The sequence below is a fragment of the Anneissia japonica genome, unplaced genomic scaffold (assembly GCF_011630105.1).
Source record: "Anneissia japonica isolate Jap-2015-1 unplaced genomic scaffold, ASM1163010v1 scaffold287709_len1912824_cov184, whole genome shotgun sequence".
NCBI lineage: Eukaryota > Metazoa > Echinodermata > Crinoidea > Comatulida > Comatulidae > Anneissia > Anneissia japonica.
This window is the reverse complement of record NW_022751466.1, coordinates 816,870-829,562: the sequence shown is the minus strand read 5'-3', so window position 1 is coordinate 829,562 and position 12,693 is coordinate 816,870. Positions and strand designations below refer to the sequence as shown.

The 12,693-nt window shown below is 35.4% G+C and overlaps 1 protein-coding gene across 1 annotated transcript in view; it reads right to left on the bottom strand.

Annotated features, from left to right (window-relative positions):
- Positions 1–5,031: 5,031 nt before the first annotated feature.
- Positions 5,032–12,693, bottom strand: part of LOC117121706 (bombesin receptor subtype-3-like) — a 29,889-nt gene continuing 22,227 nt past the window's right edge. Inside the window, exon 2 of the mRNA XM_033266992.1 lies at positions 5,032–10,517. Coding sequence (XP_033122883.1) covers positions 9,301–10,434 — 1,134 coding nt within the window. The 5' untranslated portion in view covers positions 10,435–10,517 and the 3' untranslated portion in view covers positions 5,032–9,300. The remainder of the gene's footprint in view (positions 10,518–12,693) is intronic.

The following is a 12,693-nucleotide window of genomic DNA, read 5'->3' as shown; positions in this document are numbered from 1 at the left end:
GCGCTGTTTGGTTTTAGATTTTATATTTTTAACCGAATATAATGGATTTTTTAGATTTTTTTTTAAATTTTAATGTTTTAGTATTCTGTGTTTGCCAACTGAAGATACTTTCCCTTTTTTTTTATTTTTTATAAAGGACAAATAAATTTTATTCGTATTCATATTCGTAGTCTTCTGCACCGTCACTAAAATACTGTACTGTTTAATTACCAGCTGTAACTAAGCTTCGGGTTGGTGTGGTGCGTCTAATAATTAAAAAAAAAAAAGCTTTATAAACAAACATGCGTTCTAGCGACTACAATATTTACTGGCTGATATTAATTTTTGGTTATGAGAAATTAATGAAACCAATAGCCATTGAAAAGTCTGTGTTCGCTGCTTGTCATCTGATCAAACCATGTCAAACATACTACATGCATTTGGGGGTGTAGTGCGCATGTGCGAAAACTGCACTTATTCAAACGTGACATTTTCTATTCAAATGAAGTACAGCATATACTGCGAATAGATAAACACTACGACAGCATCCTCACTTTCTACAAAATCAAATCATTCCTTTTTTTCAAAAAGCGTTATCAATCAAGAATTCAAATCTGGTGTGTTATTGAATGGACGATTTTGGCTAGCCTCGACCCTTTGATATTTTTGCTATGGGCTCATAAAACACGCGCGTATTCCTGGCCTTGTTCTGATTGGTCAGTTAAGTTTGATTGAGACTCGGTAAATGTCCATTGTAAGTCATTGTACCTATAAATACATTTAGAAAGATAAGTTTGACCCTAGAACAGCATTTCGTGAATAATGAAAAACGAATGTGTAATTTTATATAATAAGCCGTCCATTCCATGTCATTGTACTCAAAACCATTTTTTTTTAAATCGGTTAATGATTGCGCTATGTAATAATCAGTCAATTTATTAGGGTAAAAACAAGCGGAAGATCAAAAATTATTAAAGTGAAACCAAGAGGACCACCCACAATAAGTAAATACAAAAAGGTGATCCATGGTATTTTGATGTTGTTCCCTCTCACAAAAAGCACATAAAAGCAACAAGAGGTTTAATCAACTTCAATAAAATGCATCAAGAATAAAACAAAAATCAGCATTAAAATGACACCCAATAACAAATTTAAAAAGGATGAAAGGCCTTAAACAATTAAAAAAAAAACAAAAAACAACCAGCTTTAAAAGCAAAAGCCAAAAAAGAAGAAAAAAAAACAAAACAAAGATGTACATTATACAGGTAGGTAACAAAACAAAATTTCAGCACCTACGATGATATTATTAGAATATATATATATATATATATATATATATATAATATATATACATATAAATATAAATATGTATATATACATATATATATATACATATACATATATAATAATAATAATAATAATAATAATAATAATAATAATAATAATAATAATAATAAATAATAATCATCATCATCATCTCATTATCATCATCATCCTTCTCATCAATGTGTTTTTAGTGACGTAGTATCCGTTATCCGTGCAGTGTTATTTTTATGTGAGCGTGTGGTCTGCAATCAAAATGTCTCCAGCATTCATCCCTAATGTATCATAAGCAAGTTGGCGCTGGTTTACAAGTACGTTGACATAAACGGCATGTGAAGTACAATGTCAGTTGCTTAACTGAGATAGATTTTATGAACCCAATAAATAAGCTAGTTTCCATTAATGTCATTGTTCTCTATATTTCATATCTCTATTTGCATACAGTAAAGCATAATGATAAAAACTGACTTTAATTAGTATTGTTATTATATATTATCTACAGTATATTCATTGTGATGAATTCTTCAGTCCTTGGATAATTAATCATGTTTACGTTTTTATAGGCATATAGATGAGGTGCAAGACGTTATAAAACATGTAAATTTATTGATCGCGAAACAGTGACACATATACGTGATTATTTTTTTTATTAGACAAGCAACATTTCTGACCATACTCTGACTTAGAATATGTGTATAATGACGAATTTACCGTTATTTTTTTAGTGCAATACCTTTAAGTTGTATTTCTTGGTAAAGAGAGAGGTCTACTATTGGTTTCCTATAAGCTGTGATTTATAAACCAATGTTTACAAACACATTATAAATTGATAACAAATTGCTAATGATTAACTATTTTAATTCATTATTACAGTCTGGAAAACGTTGTTATGGAGATTAGAGTTTCCTAGAAGAATCACTATCATGATTAAATTTCGCTTATTTTCCCCTTGATACGTCAGTCTTCCTGCCAACAAATACAAAGCATTATATTTCCTCCCAATAAACACAAAACGTCATACAACTTTTGTTATGTTAGAAAATGACGAGAAGAGACGTTAACTGTAAAGTTATAATAGCGATTAGCTTGCCACTCACTATAGTACGACCGTACTTTGCGGCCCCTCCCTGTGAGCGGCTCCGTCTGCTGACTGTCGGCGGCAGTCTGAAAGGATCGTCCAGGGGTGGCGTCAGTGGGGAGAAGCGGGAGAGAGGGGGACAGGGCCCTGTCGGTTACAGCTGCCCCCCCCCCCCACCTTGTCAGGAAGAAAAACCACAATGCGTCGGGTGAGAATGAAATTATATGTATTTTCTACATATTCATAGACTCTAAAATCGATTTAATAAATCATTTCAGCCTTTGGCTGCCGTTTTTATATTTCCTTTTATACCTGAATAAATAAATAAATAAATAATTAAACTTAGCCTTTTAAACACCTAAAATGTTATATTCTGTAGAGGGGGAGAGAGGGGGACAGGGCCCTGTCGGTTTCAGCTGCCCCCCCCCCCCACCTTGTCAGGAAGAAAAACCACAATGCGTCGGGTGAGAATGAAATTATATGTATTTTCTACATATTCATAGACTCTAAAATCGATTTAATAAATCATTTCAGCCTTTGGCTGCCGTTTTTATATTTCCTTTTATACCTGAATAAATAAATAAATAAATAAATAAACTTAGCCTTTTAAACACCTAAAATGTTATATTCTGTAGGCTTCGACCTCCCCCACCCCTGACCACTGTCGAAAGATTTTGAATGGTGCCCGATTACGATCACTTTGCTCTCGTCAGGGCCCCGACCCCTCCTCTCGTCAGGGACATCGCCCGTCCCCTCCCGTCGGGGAAATCCTGGTGCCACCCCTGTGATCGTCATTTAAAATGTGATCCATTGCGCGTGCGTGCCCCTGGCGTTGCGTTCTCCATAGAATCGTCTAAGCCGAGGACCGTCGGGCGCAGTGAGTCATCGACTGGTGTCCCCTTAAAATCGTTACACTGTCGCTAAAGTGTCAAGATATTTAAATGTTGAAACATTGCTGGCTTCTCTTTTGACTCAACAGTCCATTCAGAGTTTTCCTATTGTCTTGCACCTTTACGTATATGACAATTTGAAATGACTGAAGCTAAAACGTCAAAATCGATTGGTTCAATGTTTATAGTCATTATCGTTGAGCATACCAAGGTACGTGTGTATACTGTATGTATAGTCAATTAAGTTTTGCGTTTTAAGATTTATAGATAAGTGTTGTTGCCCATAAAGCTAATGAAAAGCACTGCTAAATGCTACCAAATTTACATCCCTAATTTCATGAAGCACTAAAATTAATCGTAGTTATCGCATATGATGTGTTTTGTTTAGATTAGTGTTGGCTTCAGTTGCCTGACGGTCGTCGGCCGACGCGATTTTATGGAGAACGCAGCTGTACGGCGCGTGCGCAACGGATCTTGTTTTAATGACGGACAGTTCAGACTGCACCCCCGGAAATCAGCGGATGGCGTTGCGTGGAATAATGCTCACAAGGACCGGAGTTGGATTCGTCGGCTGACGGTCGTACGACTGTCGGACGACGCAGTGAGTACAAGGCTTAAATTTTATTGTCGAGAAACAGTCTTATGTTAGCTTTCGTTCAGATAACGAGGTTTATTATAAACACAATTACAGATAATATGGAAATGTTCATTGTAATATTGGTAGGTGTAATAACATAACAACACGCAAAGCAACATTCCTTAACGTATAGATCTACATGATGAAAATGTTGGTACTGTACTATATACAAGTTGTTATGTCTGTTATTAAAATGTTATTTATGTCTTGCTTAATCGTCTGTCTATCGTTCTCAATATTGCGGTTGCCAGTCTTAGCAGAATTAATATATTTTAAGAAAAATGTTGTCATCTCAAGCCAGAGCATATAGGCGTTGGTCAGCAGGTGTAGACAACGGTGATTATTTATGAGAAGGTTGAGAGGAATTTCTGGGTCTTTTTGGCTTGTGACAGTTAAAAAATGAAAAGCAAATAATATTTGAAACGGCCGCTGGCATAAAAAAAAAAGCGAATGTCGTCAAGGAAGACACACTTACATATCTAGGAGACTAAATGGATAGCCTTCTGATTGTTTTTAATTTTCGATGACGTAACTGAAGTATTTGTTACGTTACCTAGGTAAAGATCACAAACATTAAATGTAAGATGATATATTTCTAAAAAACCTGTATTAGGATACATCGGAATAAGGCGTTGTGCACTTTAACCTTACGAAAAAAGCAACGCCAATGTGCCGAATTACTTATCTCAAATGTATTTGTAATTAATCTTGAAAAGAAATTTCCATTATACTAATGGTACTAATTTTACAGGGATATCAGGCTATGTAATCGTTTGTGACAATGGTTTGGCCCTGATTATCAAACAAAACATAAAGGGAAACCAAAGTTTACATTGGTTGTGTCGATAAATCATTTGTTAATGCCGGCCGGCGAATCAAACTCCGTTTCCTCTGAGCGTTAGACGAAGTGACACGGTCTGCTGATTGTCAGAGGGAAGTCTGCACGGATTGTCATAAAAAAACGTTCTGTTGTGCGCAGCTAAACACAACTATTGTCCAATCAACTTTATGCTTTCTGCAAAAATAATTGTAATCTCCACGATCCCAATTGTACGGTATAATCTTATAATCTTTACTAGATCTACGACCAGCAGGAGACAAGAGATATACAGGCCTACTAAAACAGAAAAAATACAGACTACATGCTGGAAAGCAAGGAAGAATGGCGGCACGTAAAAGGAAGAGGTCTGCCACCCTGATGATAAATTACGCTGCTTAAGGGTTAAGCCTCCTGGATGGGAGCATGGGACCTAACCTAAACCAGTATTTAAAAATTAAATTTTATTACGTAGCCTATATAATTCTTTTCCTTTTAACAAACCTACTCTTAACACAGAGGGGTAAATTTTACCGTAAATAGACTCCCCACAATAAAATATCTAATAGGCACCTTTATGAGCGATGTACTGCGATGCCCCTCTCATTAGAAATCTTAGAATCGAGATGGCGATTAATTGGGCCACATCTTGACAAAAACAATTCTACGAACCTAGCAATTAACTTCTATTTTATTGAGACAAACAACAGAAAATTCATGGGACGTCAAGGAGCTACCATAATCACAACTCTCCATAGCGACCTCAACAAGCTTTGGCTCGCCAACAGTCAATATCCAGCGCAATATTACAAAATTAAAAATTACATGGAGAAACTAAGAACACCAGTACAAAACAGACCTATATGGAAAAAGCTCATCAACGAACTAATTAAAGCGGCCGAAGCGAAACTTCCGTTTGACTTTTCGGAGACGCGGCGATGATGATGATGATGATGATGATGAGACTTCCTATAGGAGGAGGCTTTATTACGCCAATTTTACTCTTTTCTGAGAGTTTTTTTTTTCAATGGATTTTTTGTTATTATAGTAATAGTAAATTCACTTTACACTTTTCTGTTTCAATTTATTCGATTTTGGTCATGCACACTTGTATTTATAGAGTATGACGGTATATTTTTCCCATGGCAAATAAAGTGTATCCTCCGTTTTTTACCATCGGCTAATGTGTCTTTATTTACAAGTGGAGAAATGAAGTAACGGGGAACAGGATTGGATTGGATTGGATGTTTACGTCAGCGTGCTAACTTATGAACAACTCCAGGGTATACGGATATAGATTGTAGACAGCCTTTTGCGGCATAATTATGTCACTTTCAAAGCAATTAATGGTATGCGTAAGTTATTATTCTACAAGCGCCGCGTACTCATATCGTCTAAGCAATAATTTGATTAACTTTATTTATAAGATGTAACTAAAACAATTTGTATGTTATCCTCATGTTAATTAAATGGTGTATATAGTTTGAGTTTTCATGAATATAACATGAGATACAATAGAATTTCAATAATCTGCAAGCAGATAAGAACTTTTAAATTAAATTAATTTAGTCTCAATCTGAGCACAAATGATGAACCGTTTTCATCAAATAAAAGAAATTAATTTCTGGATTCTCGCATTAACTTACGCATTCAATGTTAATACTCAAACGCTCTCTATTTAAAATTCGCACATTATCAGTTGCTTTAAAAGTATAGAACAAACTTTCTCTTTTTAGAGCTGCATGTCAGTTGAATAGTTTAAGAGCCACCTATGAACTTATTCTTTAAATATATATAAAAAAAATATGTATTTATTGTTTATCTACTTCATGCAAATACCACTGGTTCTCTTTTACCATCTTTATTAATCCTATACAATCGACATCATTAAATTTGTCCCCATTATCAAATTCATTTTCTACCGTCGTCAAATTTGTCGTCGTTATCAAATTCACCATTACTACCATCTTGTTAAATTTGTCGCTATTATTAAATTCTTCTTGTCATCGTCATCAAATGCATCCTTCATCGTCTTTGTCAAATTCGTTATCATTATCAAATTCATCTTCTGTTGTTGTCAAATTGTCACTATTATCACATTTATTTTAATGATCGTTGTTAAATTCGTCACTTTATCAAATTCATCTGTTTGTCAATTGTCAAATACAGTAATATCATCTTCTATCATCGTTGTCAAATTCCTTACTGCTTTCAAATTTATCTTGTCATCGTTGTCAAATTAAACTTTTACATATCTTTTCACCCTCAATCGTTGTCAATTTTTTCACCATTATCAAATATATCTTCTGCTGTCGTTGTCAAGTAATTTATCACATTCATAATTTATCAGCTTTGTAAAGTTCGTAATTATTGTCAAATACGGTATCGTTCAATACCATTGCTGTCACATTCGTCACTATTATCACTCATCCTCTACCGTCATTATCAAAGTCATCCTCTGTTGTCTTTTTTAAAATGTCACGTTTTCTAAATTAATACCTGTCATCGTTTTCATATTGATCACCATTATCAAATGCATTTTCTATCGCCTTTGTTCAAATTTGTCACCACTCTCGTCTTTGTCGAATATGTCACCACCAGATTAATCCTTTCTCAAATTTGTCACCATTATTAAATTCATCCTGTACCATCTTTGTCAAATATGTAATAGTTATCAATTAAATTCTCTTAAATTCTTATCAAATTCGTCACCATTATTAAATTTATCTTTTACCATCGTAGTCAAATTTGCTACCGTATTCAGATTTCCTCCACCAATCCCTTGTCAAAGTCGCCACAGTTGCTAATACCACAATTTACCATTTGTACTTTCGTCAACGTTATCAAACTTGTCATGCCTCCATTTACTGAATTTGTCCATTATAATATTTCATCTTGTTCAATATATCAAATTTGTCACCGTTATTAAATTTACCTTAATATTCTTAAATTATACACCGTTAAAAAGTAATATTCTTACAACTGGCCTTATACCGAACATATCATAATATTAACGACAGTTGAAATATAAATATACTTTGAAGTGGCAACCACACATATCTCAAAAATACAAGTTCGAAAATTATCGGACTTACCAATTTCATATTAATTAAATATGTCTATATAAAGCGGCATTGAAAGCATTGCACACGATGGTCTACAAACAGTATGATAGGATGTTTCATCATAAGAAAATACATTAAATAATAATTTCATTATGTACATTTCTTCATTTAGATCATTGTAAATAGCAGCTGTCTCTGAATATACGCTGATTCGACTTTGCCTGGGGACGTGTAGTTAAAGAAAGTCTTAAGTCACTGAATGACACGAGCTTTATTATATTCAATACATTAACTCTTATTCAAATATACTTTTCGTTTACTATAAGAACATTAACACCATGTAGGAACTCAAGGGCCGAGATATGTTTTACTGCGTCTCTGGGAATATAGATTGGTTAAAGTAATGATGATGAATTTCTGGTGTATCGCAGATGTATAATGCGTTACTACATTCATAGGTTGTAGCATGTTATTTGACAAACTATGACCAACTTTCACACAAAATATTTAGAATTCAATGTATATTATTTTGACACTATTTAGCTATCAAATATTGATTATATAAATAAATTAAAATATGAAATTCACATAAGAACTAATCTGATAGGTCTATATACGAGCTGATAGATTTCATAATTTAGTATTTATTAAATATAAAAGTTCAACCATTCATAAAGATAGGAACAGAAATATAATAATTTAAATAAGTATGGTTACATTTTCATCAATTTTTTTTTACAGAAAATAATCTCGTGAATTTATTATCAACGTTACGACCCAGTGGGCCGGCTGAATGAACCGATTGAGGATTCCCCTGACAACGGGCATATTTTAATGTTTAATAGGTCTAATTTATACTATAAATCTGGTCATACTAATTGGTTTAAATTATTTTGTGAGTCTAAACTTATACATGTCATACGCTTTCCAAAAAAAGAAAAAAAAAGAAAAAAAAAAAGAAAAAAAAATGTTGTTCACTGTTTCATGCGATTACGATCAACTGCACATTGAAAAAAAAATGTAACATTTTCCTCTCAAATGCAATCAAATTTACTAACATTTATGTAGTAGGATATGTACGAAATGTACAAAGATTTCAAAATACACGTTTTTAATCACGAATACAAACAAGTGTGATCAAAAGGATTCAAGTAAATGTCCTGAAGTAATTATATTTTTGTTTAAAAATATATCGTGGCACGTGTCTGCTTAGCGAGTGTTTTTAGGTAAGATGCAGCAGCAAGTTGGCTTGGCAATCCTTCGGCTAATGTATCACATCACAAACTGTGTTACACTACTGCAACAAAATGATGAACAAGAAATTCGACAATACAAAACTGATATCAATAGTCGTTGACGTCATTACTTCATTTTCACATGTGGACGTATCGTCTTTCTTTCGACGGAATGTGTCAACATTCTTATATTGCGTTTGGATTCGTCTTCTTACATTATGATCTTGTACACGTAACTATGACGTCATTTGACCTACTTTAAACTGTCTATTCAAGTTACGTTTTATCAACTTCCGTTGATTCTATCGATTCCGTGCGGTTCTGCTTATTTACGGCTTGAAGTCGATTTGTAAGGCTAATATAACGGTATTCGGTTCCCGTAGAATCATCCGTCCTTATGCTCCGAACAAACTCAAATAGCAAATAGCGTTTGAAATATCGACGAAACGTTAAACTAGTGAGCCCCAAAGCTATGGGGTTCGCGCAGCAGTTTATGTACACAAACAGTGGGGCCCAATCCTGTGTTAATTCTGTAGGTATATTATACACGTATACAGTGTCGATGCTTCTGAGGATGCTGATTGCCATCTCCGGCAGCCAGCAGATTGCAAAAAGAATAGCGATCACAAGAACAGCGATCGCCAGTCGCTTGCGTGTTCTTGTCTGCTGACTGCGACTACTTGTTCTAGACGACAGGCGGCGCACATTGTGTAGACTGCCAAGCAATTTGCGCGCCATCAGTGAGTAAGAAGTGCCGATGATCAAAACCGGTATTACATAAAGCAATGTTGCACGGCATAACTCGTAAACCCTTATACTAACTGTCCAGAGGGGCATTCGCTGACATACATACGTATCCATGTATTCTTCGTAGGCTAAGGAAGAATTATCGTTAATTATATCCAAAAAGCGCTCAAACTTTGCAAAATATATGATTGGAGAAGCGAAACCAAGCCCGACCAACCAGATAAAACAAACGACAGCGAAGTAAAATTTTAACAGAGAACTGACGCTCCGTCCTGTTGTACTGGTGATGACAAAATACCGGTCTAGGCTTAGAACAGTCAGAGTGAGAGCGCTGACGCTTTGAGATATCACTTGACAAGACTCTACCGCAATGCACATGAAACGTGATGAATGTGTTATGCTCTCTGAATGGCCATCTAGAGTCTTCACGTACTGGTCAGGAAGCCAAAATGTTAGAATCAGTAAATCTCCAATAGCCAAATTTGTTAGTAAAACGTTGGGGGCGGTTCGCATTGAGGAGTTGAGCAACACTGTCAAAAGGATCAATCCATTGCCTATTACACCGACGATAGTAATGACTACGAAAATGCATGTCATCAACGCAATATGCTCTGCGCTTCTGTCTTCCTCCGGCTCCAGATAGGATTCATTCCCATCATCCATTTCCTCCTATTATGTGTCCGACTCAGTTCACACAAACAGGTCTGGTAGAGTCTCCAAGTATCCACTCCACTTTAGTCTGTAACCTGTAAAATATTTTAAAAGATAGAAGAAATAAGCATAAATCATAGGATTGGTGCGTTAATATTATTACTACTGCAGTACTATCCAGAGCCCTCGAGACTCTCGCCACTACTTTACATTTGCTGAGGAAAATAATTACAATGAAGTGTGTTAAAAAGTTGCCTCATATTACCAGCTTACGCCTCCTGCTCATGTAATGATCGAGCCCCTCGCTGCTGTTGCTGCTATTGCTATTGATACTGCTACTAGGCCTACTACCACTGCAACTGTTACTACTGTTACCACCCTAATCACTTCTGCTACCTTCTAATTTCAGGGTCTCTGGTTCAAATCCTGTGACAGCATAATTATTTCACTTATTTACGTAGCCCTGGATATCAGCCGATATTCTAGAACACGCTGGAAGGATCACCACCCTATATAAATATGGCTAAAAAATCTCCCACGTTTTATGTCTTTAAATGAATTTTTGATACAATTGAAGAGACAATTTAGGCATGTTTATACAGTAGTTCCATACACAATTATTTACCACGATTAATTTTCAGAACATTAAAAAAAAAATTTAAAAAAAAATTGATTTTTCGGCATTTTTTAGTGATCTACATGAACAAAGATTCTTGTTATTAATAATATTGTAGTTGCAGAGTGTTGACTTTGTCAAAGAGATTGTTTACTATGCCTGTAAATTATTAAAAAAACATTAGAAAATAAATTAAATAGGAAGTGAATGTAAACTCAGCTGTTGGTACAGCTGCTGTAGTGATGTAGAATTGAATCCTATTTGGTTTTGCGTATTTCGAATTGCAGTACGAGTATACATGTCCAGGGAGCTGGTTCCAATGTACCTTTCCGCTAAGCCACGCCCCTTGGATATTGTTGCTAATGACCCTCAAAATGTAAGGCAACATACGCAAACACTGCGTTTTTAGTGGGAGAGCACGTGTGTTGTTGGTCACGCGCGTATTCTTGGCTCTGTTCTGATTTGGTCAGCTCTGTCAAGCTTGACTGACACTCCGAAAGGTCCATTTTGGATATAGTAACCGTTCTCGTTTTTTTTTTTTGTTTTTTGTTTTTTTTTTGTTTTCGTCTGACCAAACGGTGATTATATACGAAATGGTACAATTAAGGTGTAGATATTAGTACGAGCAACGAATAGGAAGACTTTCTAACTTAAATTCGTGCAAATTCATACACATACATTTTTTTTTCTTCTCAGCTAATTATAAACCTCGTCAATGCATTTAAGCAGCTAATTCCAGCTTATGAACGTCCGACCGTACAACGTATCACAGAGAATGCAATTCCAAGGCGGACTCTTCTAAAAATATATATATTTATTTCGATAGAGTAAATACTTATATAGGCCTATTATTAATTGTGAATGCATTCATCTCATCCATATGGTGTTCACGATAAATATGTGAATTTATATTTGAATCGATAAGTAAGTAAATCAAAACAAAGGATGCGGTGTACTATCCAGGTGCTGTAGCATTGTACCTGTACTTTTATAATAACAATGTTAGACTTATAATAATATAGCGCTTTATGTCAAAAAGGCACATAAGCGCTTCTCATTATTACCATGGGGGAAAGAAGTTATTACCACCTTTCATTGGATCAAACACATATGGAACATACTTAGGTCCCTGGGGAGAATACCATAACTTTGCAGCTGTAATTAGCGAATTTTGTGACGTTTGAACCTGCCAGGTGGTTACCCACTTGTACTCATGGGCGGAGAGAGACAACCGTAGGTAAAGTGCATTGCCTAAGGACATAGACGAAATGCACAGCGAGGGATTGAACATCGAGCAGGGACTCTAAGACCTCAAGGAACATTCCACGTCATGACTTCGAGTGTCCACACCACCAGTTGATGATCATAGGATTCAGGGAGACAGCCAATAGGAGTAAGGAGACCTTATGGAAAGCCAAACCCGCCAAAAATACGTTTGACAACCAAATATTTATGATGATGTACCGTAAACGCCAGTGGTTGAAACTTACTACATTGGAATCAGGGTGTACGGTAAGAATGGCCCCTGGAAAAAATGGCCCCGGAAAAAATGGCCCCGGAAATAAAGGCCCCGGAAAAAATGGCCCCGGTAAAAATGGCCCCATATGACAGGTAGGTAAAAATGGCCCCAATAATCAAATTCTGTATTAAAACTG